General features: G+C 39.2%; 1 protein-coding gene across 7 annotated transcripts in view; it reads right to left on the bottom strand.

Annotated features, from left to right (window-relative positions):
• Positions 1 to 867: 867 nt before the first annotated feature.
• znf385b (zinc finger protein 385B) overlaps positions 868 to 19,410 on the bottom strand; it is a 206,337-nt gene continuing 187,794 nt past the window's right edge. For 6 of the 7 annotated variants that reach the window (XM_067444429.1, XM_067444432.1, XM_067444433.1 and 3 more), the window contains 4 exons: positions 13,410 to 13,721; positions 11,804 to 11,988; positions 11,413 to 11,514; positions 868 to 1,885 (listed from right to left, as the gene is read on the bottom strand). In XM_067444429.1, coding sequence (XP_067300530.1) covers positions 1,673 to 1,885; positions 11,413 to 11,514; positions 11,804 to 11,988; positions 13,410 to 13,721 — 812 coding nt within the window. In that variant the 3' untranslated portion in view covers positions 868 to 1,672. The remainder of the gene's footprint in view (positions 1,886 to 11,412; positions 11,515 to 11,803; positions 11,989 to 13,409; positions 13,722 to 19,410) is intronic. The other variant, XM_067444430.1, reaches the window with a different exon arrangement.

Here is a 19,410-nt window from a genome sequence, read left to right on the forward strand (position 1 = left end):
AGGATAACACACCATGTCACAAAGCTCAAATCATCTCCAAATGATTTCTTGAACATGAAAATGAGTTATAAATGAGTAACTTTACTCAAATAACCTCCAGTCACCGTATCTTAATCCAATAGAGCACCTTTGGGATGTGGTGGACTTTCTGAAGTTCAAGGACAATTTTGATAAAATTATTTGTAATGAAAAAAAGCCTGAAACAAATTCTTAGTAAAAAACAAAACAAAACAAAAGAACAGATTAATTTTCACACATTTGCAGCCCATAATATGAAAGGCCACATTGATAGATTCAATTATTGATAAACAAAAAATACATAAATGAATATATTTGATTGATAAGTTAGTCGTACTGTGCAAACAGAGAACTGCGATATGATCATGTAGTTTACATTAGCAAACAAGTCATTCATTCAATCATTCATGGATATGAAAAGACTAGGGACTATGAAAAAATGAAAACAACTAATAATCAAATTACACAACACTGAACTGAAGGATTTAATCAAATTTAGCAAACAAATGTCCTGCACAAATGAACAAGCTCAGAGAAATGTACAGTAGAAACAGCGTGATTAAAAAATACCTGAAAATAAATAAAAAAAGATTAATGTGATATTGATTCATAAAGTATGCTTCATTAAACATTCAATAATGAACATTAATGATTCATTTAAAGAAATATCCAGTATAAATTAATGAAGAAATCATTTAAATATATTATTTTATTGAAAATGTATCTTTTTGTACAGCCTCTCATACATACATCCATATATATATATATATATATATATATATATATATATATATATATATATATATATATATATATATATATATATATATATATATATATTTATATAATGAAATTCCAGCCAAATAAAGAATTCTCAGTGAATGGAAACTGTTCTCTCTCGATCTCTAAAAATAAATGTACCAAATGACGTACCTAGCTCTCCTCCAGCTCATAAAATACAACTAGTATTGCAACCTGGAAGGGAAACATTAAATACACAATGGAGAATATTAATATTATTAATGATCTATACATTATTGCATCATCAGAGAGCTGCAAACGAGTACAGTCTCATGACAAATAAGGACATCACAGAGAGATGAATGGCCCACGGTTGTCCTATTACACAAAAGAGAGTTTGTTTCGTGATTAAAAAAGTTTGAAACTACTACTATGACAAATGAGGAACCCAAACACATGTGGAGAAGAGAAATGCTGTGTTTCCTGTCAGATAAAAGGATAAGAGTGGGCGGCATTGAAGAACTGATGATTGAGCTTATTGACTACACGATACAAGACAGCACACAGGCCAAAAACTGCATCACAGGCTCCCTGACAACATCAAGCCGTTGACTGAACACGTACTGTCCTACGGTGAGATTTGGGATTGTTGGGGTGTGTGCTTGTCCGGGGTTGGTTGAGTTGAAAAGGAAGACCGTGATAATTCAAGTCTTTCAGGAAGCAGTTCAACACTTTTCTTGTGTATTTTAAGTGTTTTCAAATGCAGATGTCCTCACTGAGACGGCATATCCTTCCTGGGTTTTGTGATGGTGAGGACAGTCGAGGATAAAGTTTTAATAAATACACCATTGTTTCAAGATCTGAACTTAGTGTGGCATAGTTCTGCAATGTCCGCTCCGATTTGGGCGCTTGCTCAGTAAGGCGCAAACAGGATGGAGCCCGCGGTGTGTCGGATCGGCCCCGGAGCGGCGCGGAGAAAGGAGGGCGGAAGTGAGGCCGTCTGAAAGATGGAGGTGTTGGGACGAGGGTGGAGGGAGATGGATGGGACAGAGGTGGGGGAGAAGGATGTGTGGAGGAAAGCCGGTGAAATGGGCTTCGCCAAGTCATTCTGCAGGGCAAGTTTGGCCTGGAGGAGGAAGGAGAACACTCAGTCACTTTGGTGAAGGAGAAAGAACAGTGTCTGTGTCAATAAAGAAATTAGGACTGCACAATTAATCCGAAAAGACATTGATTACATGGCCTAGTGTGATGTAATTAAATAAATAGTCCACATGCACCTTGAGCATCTGAGGTTCTATTTTATTTTTTACATGTGGAATAAGAAGCATATTAAAAACAGACAATTATAAGCAGAAACTAAAATGTCTTCCTTCAGTTCACCAATCAGACCGAGGTAATGCACATAATAATAATAATAATAATAATAATAATAATAATAATAATAATAATAATAATAAATAAATAAATAAAGCTTAGTTCTATATGGTTGATTAATTGATAATTAACTTAATTGATAATAATAATAATAATAATAATAATAATAATAATAATAATAATAATAATAATAATAATAATTGTAAGATGTTAAATAATAATAATAATAATAACACCTTCAATAATTATTTTTTATCAAACTTAATAATATTAATAATAATAATTATTCATATTATTATATTATGAATGAAGTATTATTATCAATAGTAATAATTATTACTATAATAATGTAGTGGACACCAGAATTCCAGGGCCCAGTTTATGGCCGGGCCCCTCTTTGCCCATAACAGTGGACAAAGGTTTGCTCCATTTTGATTGGATCTTGTTGGACTAGCACAAACAAGATGTCCAACCCATCAGATAAAGATGCTTGGACAACATCCAGACACCTCTTTGAGGGCAAGAAGAAGACCTCTAGTTCCAAGCCCAGGAAGAACAGGACTTCTCATTGGTCCACATGCAGTTTCTGCCCTTCACCCATCTAGAGATGGATCCCTAATGTCCTGATTTGTGACGGCCATAAACATTCTTCAGGACTTCAGCAGTAGTGGGTGAAACAAAGAAAGACCAAAACTGATCCATCCAAATCCATTCACAACTATGTTTGGAAACCTTAAGACTGATGTAAACTACACATATCCATCTCATACTTATTCAGAAAAATAAGTATTCTCAGTGACAGCTATTTGTAATGCAACATCTTCCACAAACTCAGCTGTTAATGAACAAATGAATGAACACATGACAGTTCAATCTTTTTCCATCATGTTTGGTGTCTATGTGTTTAGTATATTGCCAAGGGTATTCTGATGGTGGTTTGGAAAGTGAGAAATGCATTGATGAACTTTAAAGACACTTTAAAGACTTCTAACTGTGTACAGTATGCAAATGAGTTCCACAGGGGAAAGAAGGGTGGGCCACACTGTGTGCCCTCTCTGATGCCAGCAGCCAATAGCAACACTGGAATGGAGAAGCGCCAAATTGCAATCTCCTCCTATTCGGAAAAGGATAAAGGTACCCTTTCAATAGACACTCCTTGTTCTGAGTCTGTCCCTTGAGGATTAGACTGTGACAGAGCAATCAGGTTCTGAGTCTCCTCCACGCGAGAGACAAACAGTTCACCAAGTTCTGAGTCTGTCCCTTGAGGATTAGACTGTGACAGAGCAACCAGGTTCTGAGTCTTCTCCATGTGAGAGACAAACAGTTCACCAAGTTCTGAGTCTGTCCGTTGAGGATTAGACTGTGACAGAGCAATCAAGTTCTGAGTCTCCACATCCGAGAGACAAACAGTTCACCAAGTTCTGAGTCTGTCCGCCGAGGATTAGACTGTGACAAAGCAACCAAGTTCTGAGCCTCTGGTTTAACCAGAGAGACAACACAAGATCCGAGGATCTGAATCTACAGCTTGTGAGGCAGCAACAGATACGACAACGTTCTGAGCCTCCAGCCTGTGAGGAAAGAGACATTAACCAACACTACGTTCAGAGTTTTAGTCCAGCGAGACGACTACAGCACGTCCCGAGTCTCCATGCTAAAGAGAACAGAGCAGATTGACCAACTTCTGAGTGTCTGGTCCAAAGAGGCAGAAGACACACAGAGACATTTGCAACAAGGTTAAGCTCAGGAGAGCAAACCTTTACTTCAAGGTTCCTTCATCTGCGTGTTCCAGATTAAGGACCTTCTGCACCTACTTCAGGGCCTCATCTGCGTGTTCCAGATTTTAGGACCCTTTGGTGCCCCAGGAGATCAGCATCCCACAGATCTTCGTGTTCAAGGCTGTTGAAACAGATTCCAGCTCCTTTCTTCACTGCACTGTCTCCCAGCAAAACCATTGGAAGAAGTCATCACCATCGGACTGCTTACTCAACCACGTGGAACGTAAATATCACTTAACCAAACCTCTTTCTAGAGACCTTGGCATTGTTGATTATTATCAGTATATGATTTTCTAATTTACATTAGAGGTAATATAACTGATGCTAGTTAATAACAAATAATCTTTCGTTTATTTGTTTGATACATAATAAGGTTCTTCACCTTAGTTTCAGAGAAACAACAGTTTATCTTTCCGTAAGATAACGTATCTCTTCTATAGCCACACTTAACTTACTCACATGTATTTTATGCATTTTACGCACTTTATTCCTTTATCATTCATTGTATTCATTTAGTAGTTGTGTTAATTGTTCTGTTTATCTTTTGTTAATAAAATCTATTTTATTACAATTGTGTCTTCCTTGTGCTGATAAGGCAGAAAAGGCTCTACAAGTTAGAAATCTCACCAATCTTTCAGATAAATCAGCTGACCAACTCTTCCCCCTTTACATTCATTATAAATGACTGGGCAGCCTCCTGTGCGGAGTGTTCTCATACAGCCAAGGTAAAAGGCCTTGACTAGTGTCCCAAACTAACAGGGGGGAAGGTAGTCATCTGATGTACTCATAACCACACCTTAAGTGATGTGTGATCCAAATTCACAACGTCAGCGGTGACGTGAGTACCAATCACTACCTTACTTAGTGTCCTTGGGCGGACAAAAGTAAAAATCACTACATAATTGGCGTCCCTGGGTGGGCTAACTTAGAATGAAAAGAGCCTTCTGTTTTGTCAACACAAGTTAATACACTGAAAGATAAATAAGGAAGTAACTTTAGCAGGAAACTAAGTCTTTCACCAAGTCAGAAACCAATTGCATCGCAACGAGTGGTTCCCTCCAAGCCTGATTGATAGTTTCCCTGCTCAACTCCATGGTACAATTGATGACTAGGATTAGTTGCAAAGTGTATAGAATTGTATTGTGGCACAAAGCTTGCAATGTTTTTTTTTAGCACACGTTGTAATTGTTGATTATAACTAATTGCTAATATAAGAATAGCATATGGTGTTCACCTAAGTCTACCATACTGTTTTATAATTTTTATGAACGTGTCAGATAAGGGTAGTGCCTTCTGACAAATTGAAGACAAGTGCTAGAATTCTTACACCCTAGTGTGTGTGACATTCATTGTCGTAGTGGCTTAGAGCTGCTTACACTTGTGGTAAACTTTCAGAGTTTAGCTGGTTTGGGTGGTGTATTTATTTATTATATATACAACACAAGTATATATATTAAATAAAGATGGGTGATATGACCGCTGAAGCAGTGAGCCAGGCCTTAAAGGGCGCTTCACTAATAAAGCTTCTTTCTAGCCTATCACTAAATTGGCCTGTACAACAAACCCAAGCCACAGACAAAATATCCCTCGCCCAAGAACAGAATAAAGATTTGTTTCAGGAACTCAAAAATGAGCTGTCTGATCTGCGTAGGGATAACTTGAGATTAAGGGCTAAAATATGTAGATTGTCATCTGAGACAAAAAGCTTACAGTCCATTACTGAGATTCAGGAAGCAGAACTTAAAAGAGTCAAAACTGACATGGCCACTCTGCAGACAGAGTTGGCCCATACCCAAAATGACCTGCTAGAACAGACAGAGTTGTTAAATTCTCTGAGCTCTAGTGAGACAAGGACTAAAGCTGAGTTAAGTTCAGCGTTGCTCAAAATTTCTGAGCTGAAGAAGCTCCAACAAATTGAGCATACAGACAGGATAAGTAAACTGGATAGAGTCAAGTGCCTCCCCCAGCAGAAACCTGAACCACAAAGTGTGCACCCCCGCTCCTTTGGTTCAGCTGGTAGGGACCCCCTGTTGTATAGCTTTGAACAGAGAAAGCATCATCAGGACAGTGATGTCATAGTCTCAAGCAGCCTAACTGTGAGTGACTCTCCTAAAACTTTCCGCTCCTTACCTAAGCTTCCTAACATGCTACCATCTAGCAACAGACTGTGTATTCTTAGAGAATTAGCACGTGACATAGAGGTTTTTAACCCTGAGACAACTAAACACAACATAGAGTTGTATTTAAAGGATGTAAATGCAGCCTTGACATACTTTCCTGAGGCCAGCATGACTGACAAAGTCTTTCTTCTGAGAAAGACCACATCACAGATTGTCCATGGCTTCATGGATAGACAAAGCCCAGATATTGCTAACAATTATGACAAATTGTGTAAAGCTCTTCTGGTAGAGTATACTCTATATCAGAACCCATCTGCCTCTCGTCTCTCAGCTTTCCGAATTAAGCAAGGCCGCCATGAGTCTCCCAGAGAGTACTATGAGCGCTTAAGGAAAATGTATTTTGCTGGCAAAGATGACCCCAAGGCAGAGGAGGATGTCATGTTTAAGAGTCTGTTTGTAAGTAATCTTTACCCTACTGTTAGGAAACCACTCATACTACTGGTAGATGTTGAAAATATGTCTGCAGGAGAACTGAGGCAGCTTGCCATGCGAGCCTGGGACAGTGGGAAGATAGGCTCAGACAGACAAGACAGGCAGCCATGTTCATCTGTGCTTGAATCTAGACATGACTGTAAGACTCCCATTCATATGGTAGAGTCAGAACTTCCCCAAAACAGATTAGTCCATTGCAGCAATTTCCAGCAGAGCTCCCAGAGCCCTAAACTCTCAGGTTACAGGGGTCATAACAATCAAAGGTATGCCCCCAGAAAGGAGAGCAAGCAGTGGCAGTGGGAGGATAGTTTGCAAGGACAGAAGAAGAGTAGAAATAACTCGGAGAATGGCCAAAAACAGAGAGGTCAGAATTGGAAATCTAGAGGGACTGAACGTAAGGATGCTGAGAACTTAGCAGAGATCCAGCACATACTTCTTAAAGCCCTCAAAGACCTCAAGTCAGAGGAGTACCACTCCACTGACAGAGACTTGGTCTTCTAAGCATGATCAGGTCAGGGCCCTCCCCCTCCACCTAACATCTCAGACTGTGGACAAGCGTCAGGGGAGAAAGCAGTAGCCCATAACTAAACAGGGTCTTTCAGATTCAATAGACATCAAGTCCCTGTTACCTTTTAAACTTCAACTTCAGCCTAAGAAGGGTTCATAAATTTCTATTTTAGTTTTGCTTCAGTTTAGACTTTTCAGTCAATCTATAAATCGCAAGGTTATGATTTTGCATGCCCATGACAATCCCTTTGGATGTCATGAAAGGGGGGTCAAAACCTCCTATGATATTTACGATCCAGGGTTAGATAATTTGTTCTCTATTCCAGCCATTCAATCTTTCTTATAGGAGACCTCCAAAAATAAGAGATAGTGGATTAGACCTGTGGTGCATTCTTCCAGAGGAAGCTGCAGACGTCAGGCAGAGCAATCAAATTCCCAACCCCCAGTACTGGTCAACATACAGCCTCTTGAGCTTCTAGCATAGCCAAGATAATGGATGTCATACAACCTGACTACTCCCATTAATTAGTCTGTATAATAATGCAATTATTACTTGTGAGCTTTGCTCCTGATAAGGCGATGAAAGATAAAATCTTGTCATTGGTGGTACCAGGTGAACTAGTTGAGGATTCTGTTAATCAGGCAATGCAAGTAAACCAAGCAGGTGCACTTAGCTTACAGCTTGGATAGTGCTATACCAAATTATGTCAATCTAGACATTTAAATAATTGGTTTCCTGCTAAATCTGATCAAACATTTCAAGTGTTTACTCTCACAACGAATACTCTTTTGATATTCTAAACTGTTTAAGCTAAATTTAGGAAATGCAATTTCCATCCACACATAGGTACCTTCTCTAGAAAGCTTCTAACCTGTTTAGAAATTATTCTACCAAACCTTTTATTTGGCTCATTTAACTCTGTAAAGAACATACTGAGCCAAATTTTATTTCCAATGCCATTGGTTAAAAGGGAGAGGTGAGGTGTGTGTGTTTTGTTCCTGCTGTTCCCTTTCAGTGCATCGCCCAGATCAACGACTTCAGGTCCTCGATCAAGGCGATCAGGGGGGTATGTAGTGGACACCAGAATTCCAGGGCCCAGTTTATGGCCAGGCCCCTCTTTGCCCATAACAGTGGACAAAGGTTTGCTCCATTTTGATTGGATCTTGTTGGACTAGCACAAACAAGATGTCCAACCCATCAGATAAAGATGCTTGGACAACATCCAGACACCTCTTTGAGGGCAAGAAGAAGACCTCTAGTTCCAAGCCCAGGAAGAACAGGACTTCTCATTGGTCCACATGCAGTTTCTGCCCTTCACCCATCTAGAGATGGATCCCTAATGTCCTGATTTGTGACGGCCATAAACATTCTTCAGGACTTCAGCAGTAGTGGGTGAAACAAAGAAAGACCAAAACTGATCCATCCAAATCCATTCACAACTATGTTTGGAAACCTTAAGACTGATGTAAACTACACATATCCATCTCATACTTATTCAGAAAAATAAGTATTCTCAGTGACAGCTATTTGTAATGCAACATCTTCCACAAACTCAGCTGTTAATGAACAAATGAATGAACACATGACAGTTCAATCTTTTTCCATCATGTTTGGTGTCTATGTGTTTAGTATATTGCCAAGGGTATTCTGATGGTGGTTTGGAAAGTGAGAAATGCATTGATGAACTTTAAAGACACTTTAAAGACTTCTAACTGTGTACAGTATGCAAATGAGTTCCACAGGGGAAAGAAGGGTGGGCCACACTGTGTGCCCTCTCTGATGCCAGCAGCCAATAGCAACACTGGAATGGAGAAGCGCCAAATTGCAATCTCCTCCTATTCGGAAAAGGATAAAGGTACCCTTTCAATAGACACTCCTTGTTCTGAGTCTGTCCCTTGAGGATTAGACTGTGACAGAGCAATCAGGTTCTGAGTCTCCTCCACGCGAGAGACAAACAGTTCACCAAGTTCTGAGTCTGTCCCTTGAGGATTAGACTGTGACAGAGCAACCAGGTTCTGAGTCTTCTCCATGTGAGAGACAAACAGTTCACCAAGTTCTGAGTCTGTCCGTTGAGGATTAGACTGTGACAGAGCAATCAAGTTCTGAGTCTCCACATCCGAGAGACAAACAGTTCACCAAGTTCTGAGTCTGTCCGCCGAGGATTAGACTGTGACAAAGCAACCAAGTTCTGAGCCTCTGGTTTAACCAGAGAGACAACACAAGATCCGAGGATCTGAATCTACAGCTTGTGAGGCAGCAACAGATACGACAACGTTCTGAGCCTCCAGCCTGTGAGGAAAGAGACATTTACCAACACTACGTTCAGAGTTTTAGTCCAGCGAGACGACTACAGCACGTCCCGAGTCTCCATGCTAAAGAGAACAGAGCAGATTGACCAACTTCTGAGTGTCTGGTCCAAAGAGGCAGAAGACACACAGAGACATTTGCAACAAGGTTAAGCTCAGGAGAGCAAACCTTTACTTCAAGGTTCCTTCATCTGCGTGTTCCAGATTAAGGACCTTCTGCACCTACTTCAGGGCCTCATCTGCGTGTTCCAGATTTTAGGACCCTTTGGTGCCCCAGGAGATCAGCATCCCACAGATCTTCGTGTTCAAGGCTGTTGAAACAGATTCCAGCTCCTTTCTTCACTGCACTGTCTCCCAGCAAAACCATTGGAAGAAGTCATCACCATCGGACTGCTTACTCAACCACGTGGAACGTAAATATCACTTAACCAAACCTCTTTCTAGAGACCTTGGCATTGTTGATTATTATCAGTATATGATTTTCTAATTTACATTAGAGGTAATATAACTGATGCTAGTTAATAACAAATAATCTTTCGTTTATTTGTTTGATACATAATAAGGTTCTTCACCTTAGTTTCAGAGAAACAACAGTTTATCTTTCCGTAAGATAACGTATCTCTTCTATAGCCACACTTAACTTACTCACATGTATTTTATGCATTTTACGCACTTTATTCCTTTATCATTCATTGTATTCATTTAGTAGTTGTGTTAATTGTTCTGTTTATCTTTTGTTAATAAAATCTATTTTATTACAATTGTGTCTTCCTTGTGCTGATAAGGCAGAAAAGGCTCTACAAGTTAGAAATCTCACCAATCTTTCAGATAAATCAGCTGACCAACTCTTCCCCCTTTACATTCATTATAAATGACTGGGCAGCCTCCTGTGCGGAGTGTTCTCATACAGCCAAGGTAAAAGGCCTTGACTAGTGTCCCAAACTAACAGGGGGGAAGGTAGTCATCTGATGTACTCATAACCACACCTTAAGTGATGTGTGATCCAAATTCACAACGTCAGCGGTGACGTGAGTACCAATCACTACCTTACTTAGTGTCCTTGGGTGGACAAAAGTAAAAATCACTACATAATAATAATAATAATAATAATAATAATCCATTAGTTTAATATTTTACAAATAACAATAATAATTTTATTATAATTATTACTACTAATAATATGTAATTTAATATATAATAATAATTATAATTATTATAACAAAAACACAATACTGTTATTATTATTATTTGTAAAATGGTAAATAATCGCAATCATAATAATAACATTACAATATTAACAATACTTTTTAATTAAACTTAATGACTATAATTATATCAATAATATTATTATATCATCAAGGAAATATTATTATTATTATTATTATTATTATTATCATCATTATTAATAGTAATAATAATAATTAAAAATATTTTAATGCTTTACTGGTAATAATATTTTTGTTAGTTTAATACTTTAGAAATGATTATTATTATTAATACTTTATTCATGATGATGATACAATAATAGCAATATTTTTTTGTATTATATTATTATTAAGTTTCATACTTTATGAATAATAGTAATAACAACAAACAAACAACAACTATAATGATTCAAATATTTGAATGCTTTACAAGTCAAAATATTAGTAATTATTTAAATATAACAGTTATTTTCTAATGCAAGTATATGGATTGGAGGATCTGTGCATTTGGATACTTTCAAATGGGATTTACATATACAGAAATGATCCTCAAGTATTGTAAACAGAACAAAACAATAAAAAAATTAAAAATGAATTCTTATGCCATTCTGTAATGCTTGTTTGAGCTAGCAGGAGTAGGAGCTTAGCGAAAGGCCAAAAATGTCCTGCAATAGTAAGTTGTTACGTACATATTTTGCATAGAATTCGAAAAAATGACAAGCGAGCATTAAGCACTTGTGCTGCATTAGCATCTCAAAGAGGTATTTGTCAGCCTGGAAAGAGTGGAACAAACTCCTCACAGCTCTGATACTCGAGATGCGAGTAACACTTGATGAAAGCGCTTGATTATAAAGAGCATAAATAATGCATTACTGCCAGAGAGCTGGAGCTCCGCTGCTGCTTGTTGTAAGGGCTGTATTTGGGTTTGGTGGGTTTGCCTGCCACTCGGTCCTTGTGCCGCCTACTGGAGATATGCTGTGAAGAAAACACACTTCATTAACGGTGTTATGCAAGTGATGCACATGTAATATACAAGCTTAACACTGAACCAAACTATTAAAACATGCATAATAGCAAGCACAACTGTTCACATGCCAATATGGTAAGATCAAGCCACAGAATCACATTACTATTTATAGTGCTTTCATTATTCATCACTGCACGTGTTACGTTTTCTTGTAAACTGCATAAGTAATGATCATGCCAAATGCAACCAAAGACACATGCTAACAAGAACACATCCTCTTGTGCTAGAACTGAATACCTGTTTAAGCTGGATTTCTGAGTTGACGTGGACATCACAGATTTCACAATGAAACGTCTTGTTCTGTAAGCCTGAGCCTTTGTTAAGTTGTGTGGCCTGAACTTTGAGTTTGGACCCGGGTCTGGGGTACGCTTTAATGGGGCCGGCTCCATTTCGTGCCTCTAGCATCGTTTTGTGCTTTGAACCTGATGAAACAGACGGAGCAGAAAAAAATCAGTTTATTCAGTGCACCTGTAAGGCTTTTGACTTTTGACAATTTCTTAAACCAAATATTTCAACTGAAGAGATAGTTCACTCAAAAATGAACATTTTGTCATTACTTGCTCGCCCTCAAGTTGTTTGAGTTTCTTTCTTCTGCTGAAAACAAAAGATGATAGTTCAAAGAATGTCGGGAATAAAATAGTTGACGGCACCATTGACTTCCATAGCAGGAAAAAAAAATACCATGGAAGCCAATGTGCGCTGTCAACATTCTTCAAAATATCTTCTTTTGTGTTCAGCGGAAGAAAGGAACTCATAGAGGTTTGGTACAACATGAGATTGAGTAAATGATGACAAATTCTTCGTTTTTGAGTGATCTATCCCTTTAAGTCAGATGAGGGCTTGAATTGTACTTATGCTTATATTTCTACAACTTAAAGTTATGGAATATACAAAGTTTTATTAATTTCCATGAATCATTTTTAAGATTATTCACAATTCAAAGTTTGGGATAAGTATGATTTAAAAAAAGAAGAAGAAATGAATACTTTTATAATATGTATTAAACTAATCAAACTGTACAGTAAAACATTTATAATTTATAATACATATTTTTCTACAAATACTACAAATATTTCCATTTAAAATAAATGCTGTTTTTTATTCATCAAAGAATCCAGAATTTTTTTTTTCCAGTTTCCACAAATTTTAAAGGTTTTCAAAGCTGATAATAAGAAATATTTATTGAGCACCAAAGCATCATATTTCAATGATTTCTGACGGATCATGTGACACTGTAAACTTCAGTAATGATGCTTAAAATGCTTTGAATTTTACTGGAATAAATTAATAATATACACAAACTTTTAAACAGTATTGTATATACTGAATATTATCAGAATGCTGAAAAATATAAAGGTATGTTGTAGCTGTATCACTTGCCCTAGTCTGATTCCATCCCACAGATCTGAACAAATTCTTCTATTGTGTGTCTGGATAATGTTTTCTAAGCATTAAAGAATGTCTTGCTGTTTAAATTTTTTAAAGCTGTGCATAACTAGAAAAAAATTTATATTGACTACATAAATGTCCATGACTTTTTAATATTTGATTAGTCCCAATGACTTTTCCAGGCTCAGAAATCAGCTTTTTAAAATTCCGCAATATGTCCAGGTTTTCCATGACTGTGGGAAAGCCGTCTACATTTTCCAGTTCTTCATACACTATCAATGATGAGCCTCAAATCTCTACGCTGGTTTTGATTTATGTTTTAACTGCAAGTACATTTCCACACTCCCAAGCCTCAGAGGGTTACTTCATGAAACATTCATGATAAAGAGGAACGTATAACGGCGAGAAAGCCGTGGGAAAGACATTGCGATGCGGAGGCAGATGTTCACCCGACCTATGTTGTGCGCCTCCAGCTGCGAGAGGGAGTTGACAGCCACTTTGCACAGCGAACAATACAGGAGCTTCTTGGCTTTCTCCTCCTCGGACTCCACGCTGGGCTCTGACGGGGCCGTTGGCACCGCTGCTGGTTTGGAGGTGTTCTTCAGGGCTGCCGCGTGCCCTGTCGGCTCGGTGGGTGGGCTGGCATGTGCGGGGGCCGTCTTGCAAGGGCTGGGCACTAATGCCACCGCGGGCGCAGCAAGAGCTGGCACAAAGGCTTGCGGGGAGGCAGGGACTATGTGCGCAGCCAGCGGCTCTGCACTTTTCTCTGGGAATATAAGAGAAAGAGAAAAAAGGAAAGAGCAAAACTGATAGTTAGTATTGAAAGGCTCAGCATGTTTTATTGTGCACGGCCACATTTCATCTTCCTGTCTGTTTTCCCCCCACTATTTTGTGTGTAAAGGTTTGATACAAGCTATGGCCGCAGGCAAGCACTCTTGTTTCTATGTCAAATGAGTTACAAACAGTGCTGGGAAGATTACTTACAAAAATTGGGGTCCGTTACTGATGACGAATTACATGAAAAAATATTTTAGTTTAAAAAAGGTATTCTAAAGAAATGCTAATGTAGTAATCAAAATGTAGACAGATTGCATCGCCTAAAGTTTGCAATCTATTGATTACATATTTTAGGTAATGCATTCTGACTACTTTTTGATTACTTTTAAATTACATTTGACCCAAGTTGTTAATCTCAGATTTTAACAGGTTTGTTTAGCATTATATTCATAACAGAAAATATATTCTATACCCCCCCTCCCAAAAGTAGCACTTTGAGATTATTTTAAATATAAAGTTTGTTATTATTATTATTGAGTATATTGTATATTATTATTATAGCGTTTAGAAATGGAATTGCTTGGAGGAAGAAGCTGTCACGGAGTCGGCTGGTGCGTGTCCTGATGGTAGCAGTGAGGGCAGCCCATGACTTAGGTGGCTAGAGTCTCTAATGATCATCTGAGCTTTTTTCACACCGCCTGGCATATATATTTCCTGGAGGGAGGGAAGCTCACCTCTGATGCTGCGACTGGTAGTATGCACCACCCTTTGTGGGCCTTTCGGTTGCGAGTGGTGCTATTGCCGTACCAGGCAGTGATGAAGCCAGTCAGGATGCTATCTACAGTGCTGGGGTGCTTCTCAAAATCCCTCCTCGTTTCCTCGCTCCTCTGTCCTACATCCTATGACCCGGAAACCGATGGGGCTCAGCCATCTTGTAGGACATCTCAATTCCCGCGAGGAGGCGAGGATCGAGGAGGCTTCCTGAGGAATCGTGAGCCAGGATACACTGGTGTATCCTTTGCGGAAGTGTTTTATCGACTAAACGTCATGCACGCATCAATTCTCCTCCCCCTTCACATCGTGCCACAGTTTATTCATTATTATTATGTACAAGACAAATGTATGTCAAATAACAACAACTGACAGTTGCAGAATTATATCAATGTCCTTAACAATAACTGGTAATATTAAATAAAATATGGACAAATGCAGTATTTTGTGAAGGTTGAAGTTTACAAATAAATCTAATGTTCAATAATCCCGACTAAATCCAGCGGTGCAGTCAACATTAATTGACAACACTTTGATTCAATTCCTCCATCCTCACGTCTTTTCCTCGCGTCCTTCCTTTGCATCCTGAAGGAGTGGAGCTAAGGTGCAAGGAAAGGAAGCTAGGAAAAGAAACGAGGATGCAGAAATAAGAATTGAGAAGCACTCCTGGTGTAGAACCGTGTGAGGATGTGTTGGTTCATTCCAAACATCCTCAGCTGTCTCAGGAAGAAGTGCTGATGAGTCTTCTTCAAATGGCCTCGGTGTGGACAGGCCGTGTGAGTTCCTCTGTGATGTGGACACAGAGGAACTTGATGCTGCTGACCGGTGCCCAATTGATGTGATGGGGATGTGTTCTCTGTCATTTCTCCTGAAGTCAACCAAAAGCTCCTTGGTCTTGATGACGTCGAGGGAGAGGTTGTGCTCCTGAAAACAGTGTGTCAGAGTGTGCACCTCCTCTCTGTAGGCTGTTTCATCGTTGTCAGTGATCAGACCTACCACCGTCGTATATCATCAGCAAACTTAATGATGGTATTGGAGCTGTTGGTTGCCACACAGTCATGTGTGTACTAGGAGTACAAGAGTGGGCTGATGTGTTGCTGCCCATTCTGACCACCTGGTGTCTGTTTGACAGGAAGTTCAGGATCCAGCTGCACAGCAAGCTGTTAAAGCCTGGAGTTTCAAATCAAGTTTGGAGGGCACTATGGTGTTGAAAGCTTAAGTCTACAAACAGCATTCTCACATATGTGTTCCTATTTTCCAGGTGAGAGAGAGCAGTGTGTATTGAAAATGCTATGGCATCGACAGTGGAGCGTTTATTGCGGTATGGGTCCAGTAATCCCTGTGTGTGTAATAAGCAGTGTATGCGTGTTGTGCATCCGCTTATAGGCGCATATTACTAACGCACCCTTTAAATAACACAAAAAATACTGTGCTATTGACTTTAGACCAGGTTTTTGCAGGTCAATGGCGCAGTCGTTTTCAGTTGTCTCAAAATAGCAACACGCCAACAATGCGCCTGAACACACATCGTTTTTCAGACCAGCACGTCCATGGGCGAGAGTGCATTTGCAATTTAAAGTCCCACTGAACCGGAAGTAGCGAGTGAGTTTTCTTCAGTGCTGTGACGTATTTCCACGTGAAACGGAATATTGAACAGAGGGCAGGGTTTTTACCTCTGCGCTCCTCCTCTCCATCTCTCGCTCATAGCAGACTAACGGTTGGAGGAGAGTGGTTACGCATTTTAAAACACAAGCCGTCAAACTGACATCATCTGAGAAGCCACGCCGTTTCCAGATTTTTACCTAACTTTTCAGATATTGATTAAATATTACATAGCAATTTTTTCTTCTTCTGTGTATTTACTTGCACAGATTAATTGTTCACCCTAAGACCTGTAATATGTGCTAACAAAGTAAATAAGATCGGTTTTGATTTCATGAGGACTTAAACAGCATGGCGCTGGATGTGAAAATGATAACTGCGTCGGGCTGAAACAAGCGAAAAACACTAGTTGCGCCAGCCGCATTGCACAAGGTGTGTGATAGGGCCCTAAGTCAGAAAAGTCTAAACGTCTTCTGCATGGCGGCGTTGTTAGTGTCGAAATCACATGATCAGTGACTATTCGACATCAAGTTTATAAAGCGAGGCATTAAAGTCGACACACTGACTAGTCGACTAGTCTGTAAATCCCCTAGTTACTACCCAGCCCTGGGTAGGGTCAGGCTCCCTTCTAACACCAATGACTGCTTGTTCCAGCATGCTGTAATTTGATTGGACGTGACCCCTGGATTGCCCACCACCCTTACGCCCTTGTCATAGCATCACATGCTGCGGGAGGTCCTAGAAGCACTTGATGTGGGATGCCTGTACTCTCCACCCACTCTCTAACAGGCTTCTGAAGGAATATTCCGCTGGTTTATATGAATGTCACTTTCTGCTCATGCTTTTTTTTTTGCTCCCTGAGGACTCAAAGCAGCCAGAACAGTCTAATGTTCCCCCATACAGTGACATTACACCCGCTGACACTAACCTGAACCTCTAGGCTGGGACTGCTGCTCTTTTGCATATTTTTCCTCTCTCCCAGTTGCAGTTTATATTTCAAATCGTGGTAGGTAGATATGGAGACATATGCCTCTTTGTTCTTGTTCTCACTATTTTTTTGCGGTGAGTCATAAAGAGCTTATTGTAACTGAATAAGAAGACAGATCAGAGATAAAGCACTTATTTGGAAAACTTTTCAAAACTAACAGAAATCACTATTAATTATCAGCATTATTAGCTCTGTATTAAAACGTAGTAAACTTCCTCACTGTCTAGGCAGTTGCTAATTTGAAATGCCCAACAACGCCATTAAAAAAATCAAAAAGCACACAGCCTTGAATTATAGTTGCTGCTGAACTAACGGTGTGATACTTTAATAAGCATAAAAATATGCAGCGCAAACTATTTTTAATTAGATTAAACTTTTATAATCAAAGTTTTTGGTACTGAATGAATTCTAAGTATATTATACTGTAGCTCAAACTACAGAAACTGGCACCAGGGTAATGAGATAGATTCCCATGGCATTACATAATAAAAAATATATTTTTTAAATGTATAATATAATAAAACATTTATGTCTTGAATATATCTCATAATAAAATGCATATGTGTAAAATGCTGCAATAGATATTTCTCTAGCTTTGTTTCAATGCAGTGCATTATGGGATTGCCTACTTTGTGAAGAATGTATTCACTATTCATAAAAAGCTTGGGTTCAGCAAGGCTGGATTTATTTACAGTAAAAATGTAGTACATCAGTTATATTGTGAACTATTATTACAATTTAAATGTTTGTATTTTTATATGTTTTAAAATGTAATTTGATGGCAAAGCAGAATTTTCAGTATCATTTCTCTAGTCTTTAGTCACACAATCCTTCAGAAATCAGTCTAATTGGGTATTTAAGTTCCATTTTTTTCGTGGAACTATGTGTCACAGGGTGTTTTGGGTTATGGTTCATGTTTCTTATTTTTAGGTTATGTTCACTGGTTCGTCATGGGATCCTTCCATGTGCTCCATTGTCTTGTGCTTCCATGTCATGTTGTCATTCCCTGCGTCTCAATCAGCTCCCTAGTTCACTACTCAGGGCACTGATTAGGACATAAGTCAATGGGCTGACTCCCTGAACAGTGCACTGATTATCTGAACTAGGGAGCAGATTGAGACGCACCCTGGTTTATTGGTTAATCACTGTTCACATGTGTGTCTTGTCTAGTCCTCAGTCTTTGTGTATTTAAGCCCTGATGTTGCCATAGTCTTCGTCTGTTATTGTATGTGTAACCCCCTGCCAGTGAGCCCTTTTATGTCAAGTTTTATGTCATAGCTATGTTGGTGCATCTACCAACCCAGAAAACGTGAAAAACGACAACCCAGGAACTTTGTTTTGGTAAGCCTGCAATCATGTGAAAAAACGAGCCGCTCAGATTTGTCTCCCCTACGTAGAAAGTGTATATGTGATAAAGCGAGTACCAGCTCGCTCGCTTGGGGACGTAGTGAATGTCCGTGAGATGTAAAGAAAAACTGATGGCTCAGTCCGCAATGGCACTACTGTGCAAAGTGAGATTTATTTACAGTGCCAAACGGTGTTTAGTCCAACGGTGAAGGGTATATATACAGGTGGTCACAAAAACAATAATCTTATTTTAATATTACCGCCCATTAATATGCACGTTTCACCCATGGCGCTGATGGACTGTTCCTTATTAGCATAGTTTCCACCCTCAGCCAGTTGTACATGCCATTTTCCCCATGTTCGAGCAGATGTAGAGACAACAATGTCTTGTAAGCAATGCAGGTGCATTGCCTGAATGAGGGACAATTGTGTGATGAACTTCATAAAATTCATCAGTAAAGTTTTGGCCATCATTTGGACAGGGAATTTGCCTGGCTCTGTAAGGTATTATTGTCCAGTTTGAACTGAACACTGTTAGCTTCTGGCATGTTCTGTTGTTGCACAAGCTATTGAATCTCCACCCTCTTCTTGAAAGAGCAGGCCGGGAGCAGCAGTTCATTTGCAACAGTGATAGTGTATAGTTGATATTTCAACAGTGTAATTATAGATGTGGGAAGTCATGGCCTAATGGTTAGAGAGTCAGACTGGTAACCCAAAGGTTGCGGGTGTGATTCTCAATTCTGGCAGGAAATGATTAAGGTACCACGGGTACCACAGCAAAAAAGGCTACCCACTGCTCTGGGTGTGTGTGTGTCCATGGTTTTCAGTGTGTTCACTAGTCACTACTCCTAGTGTGTGCACTAACTTGAATGAGCTATATGCAGGGGACAAATTCAGAGTTACCATAATTGTCCTTTTATTTTTTTAATGACATATATTTTTTATTATAAGTAGAATATAAAAACATGTA

The sequence above is a fragment of the Pseudorasbora parva genome, chromosome 5 (assembly GCF_024679245.1).
Source record: "Pseudorasbora parva isolate DD20220531a chromosome 5, ASM2467924v1, whole genome shotgun sequence".
NCBI lineage: Eukaryota > Metazoa > Chordata > Actinopteri > Cypriniformes > Gobionidae > Pseudorasbora > Pseudorasbora parva.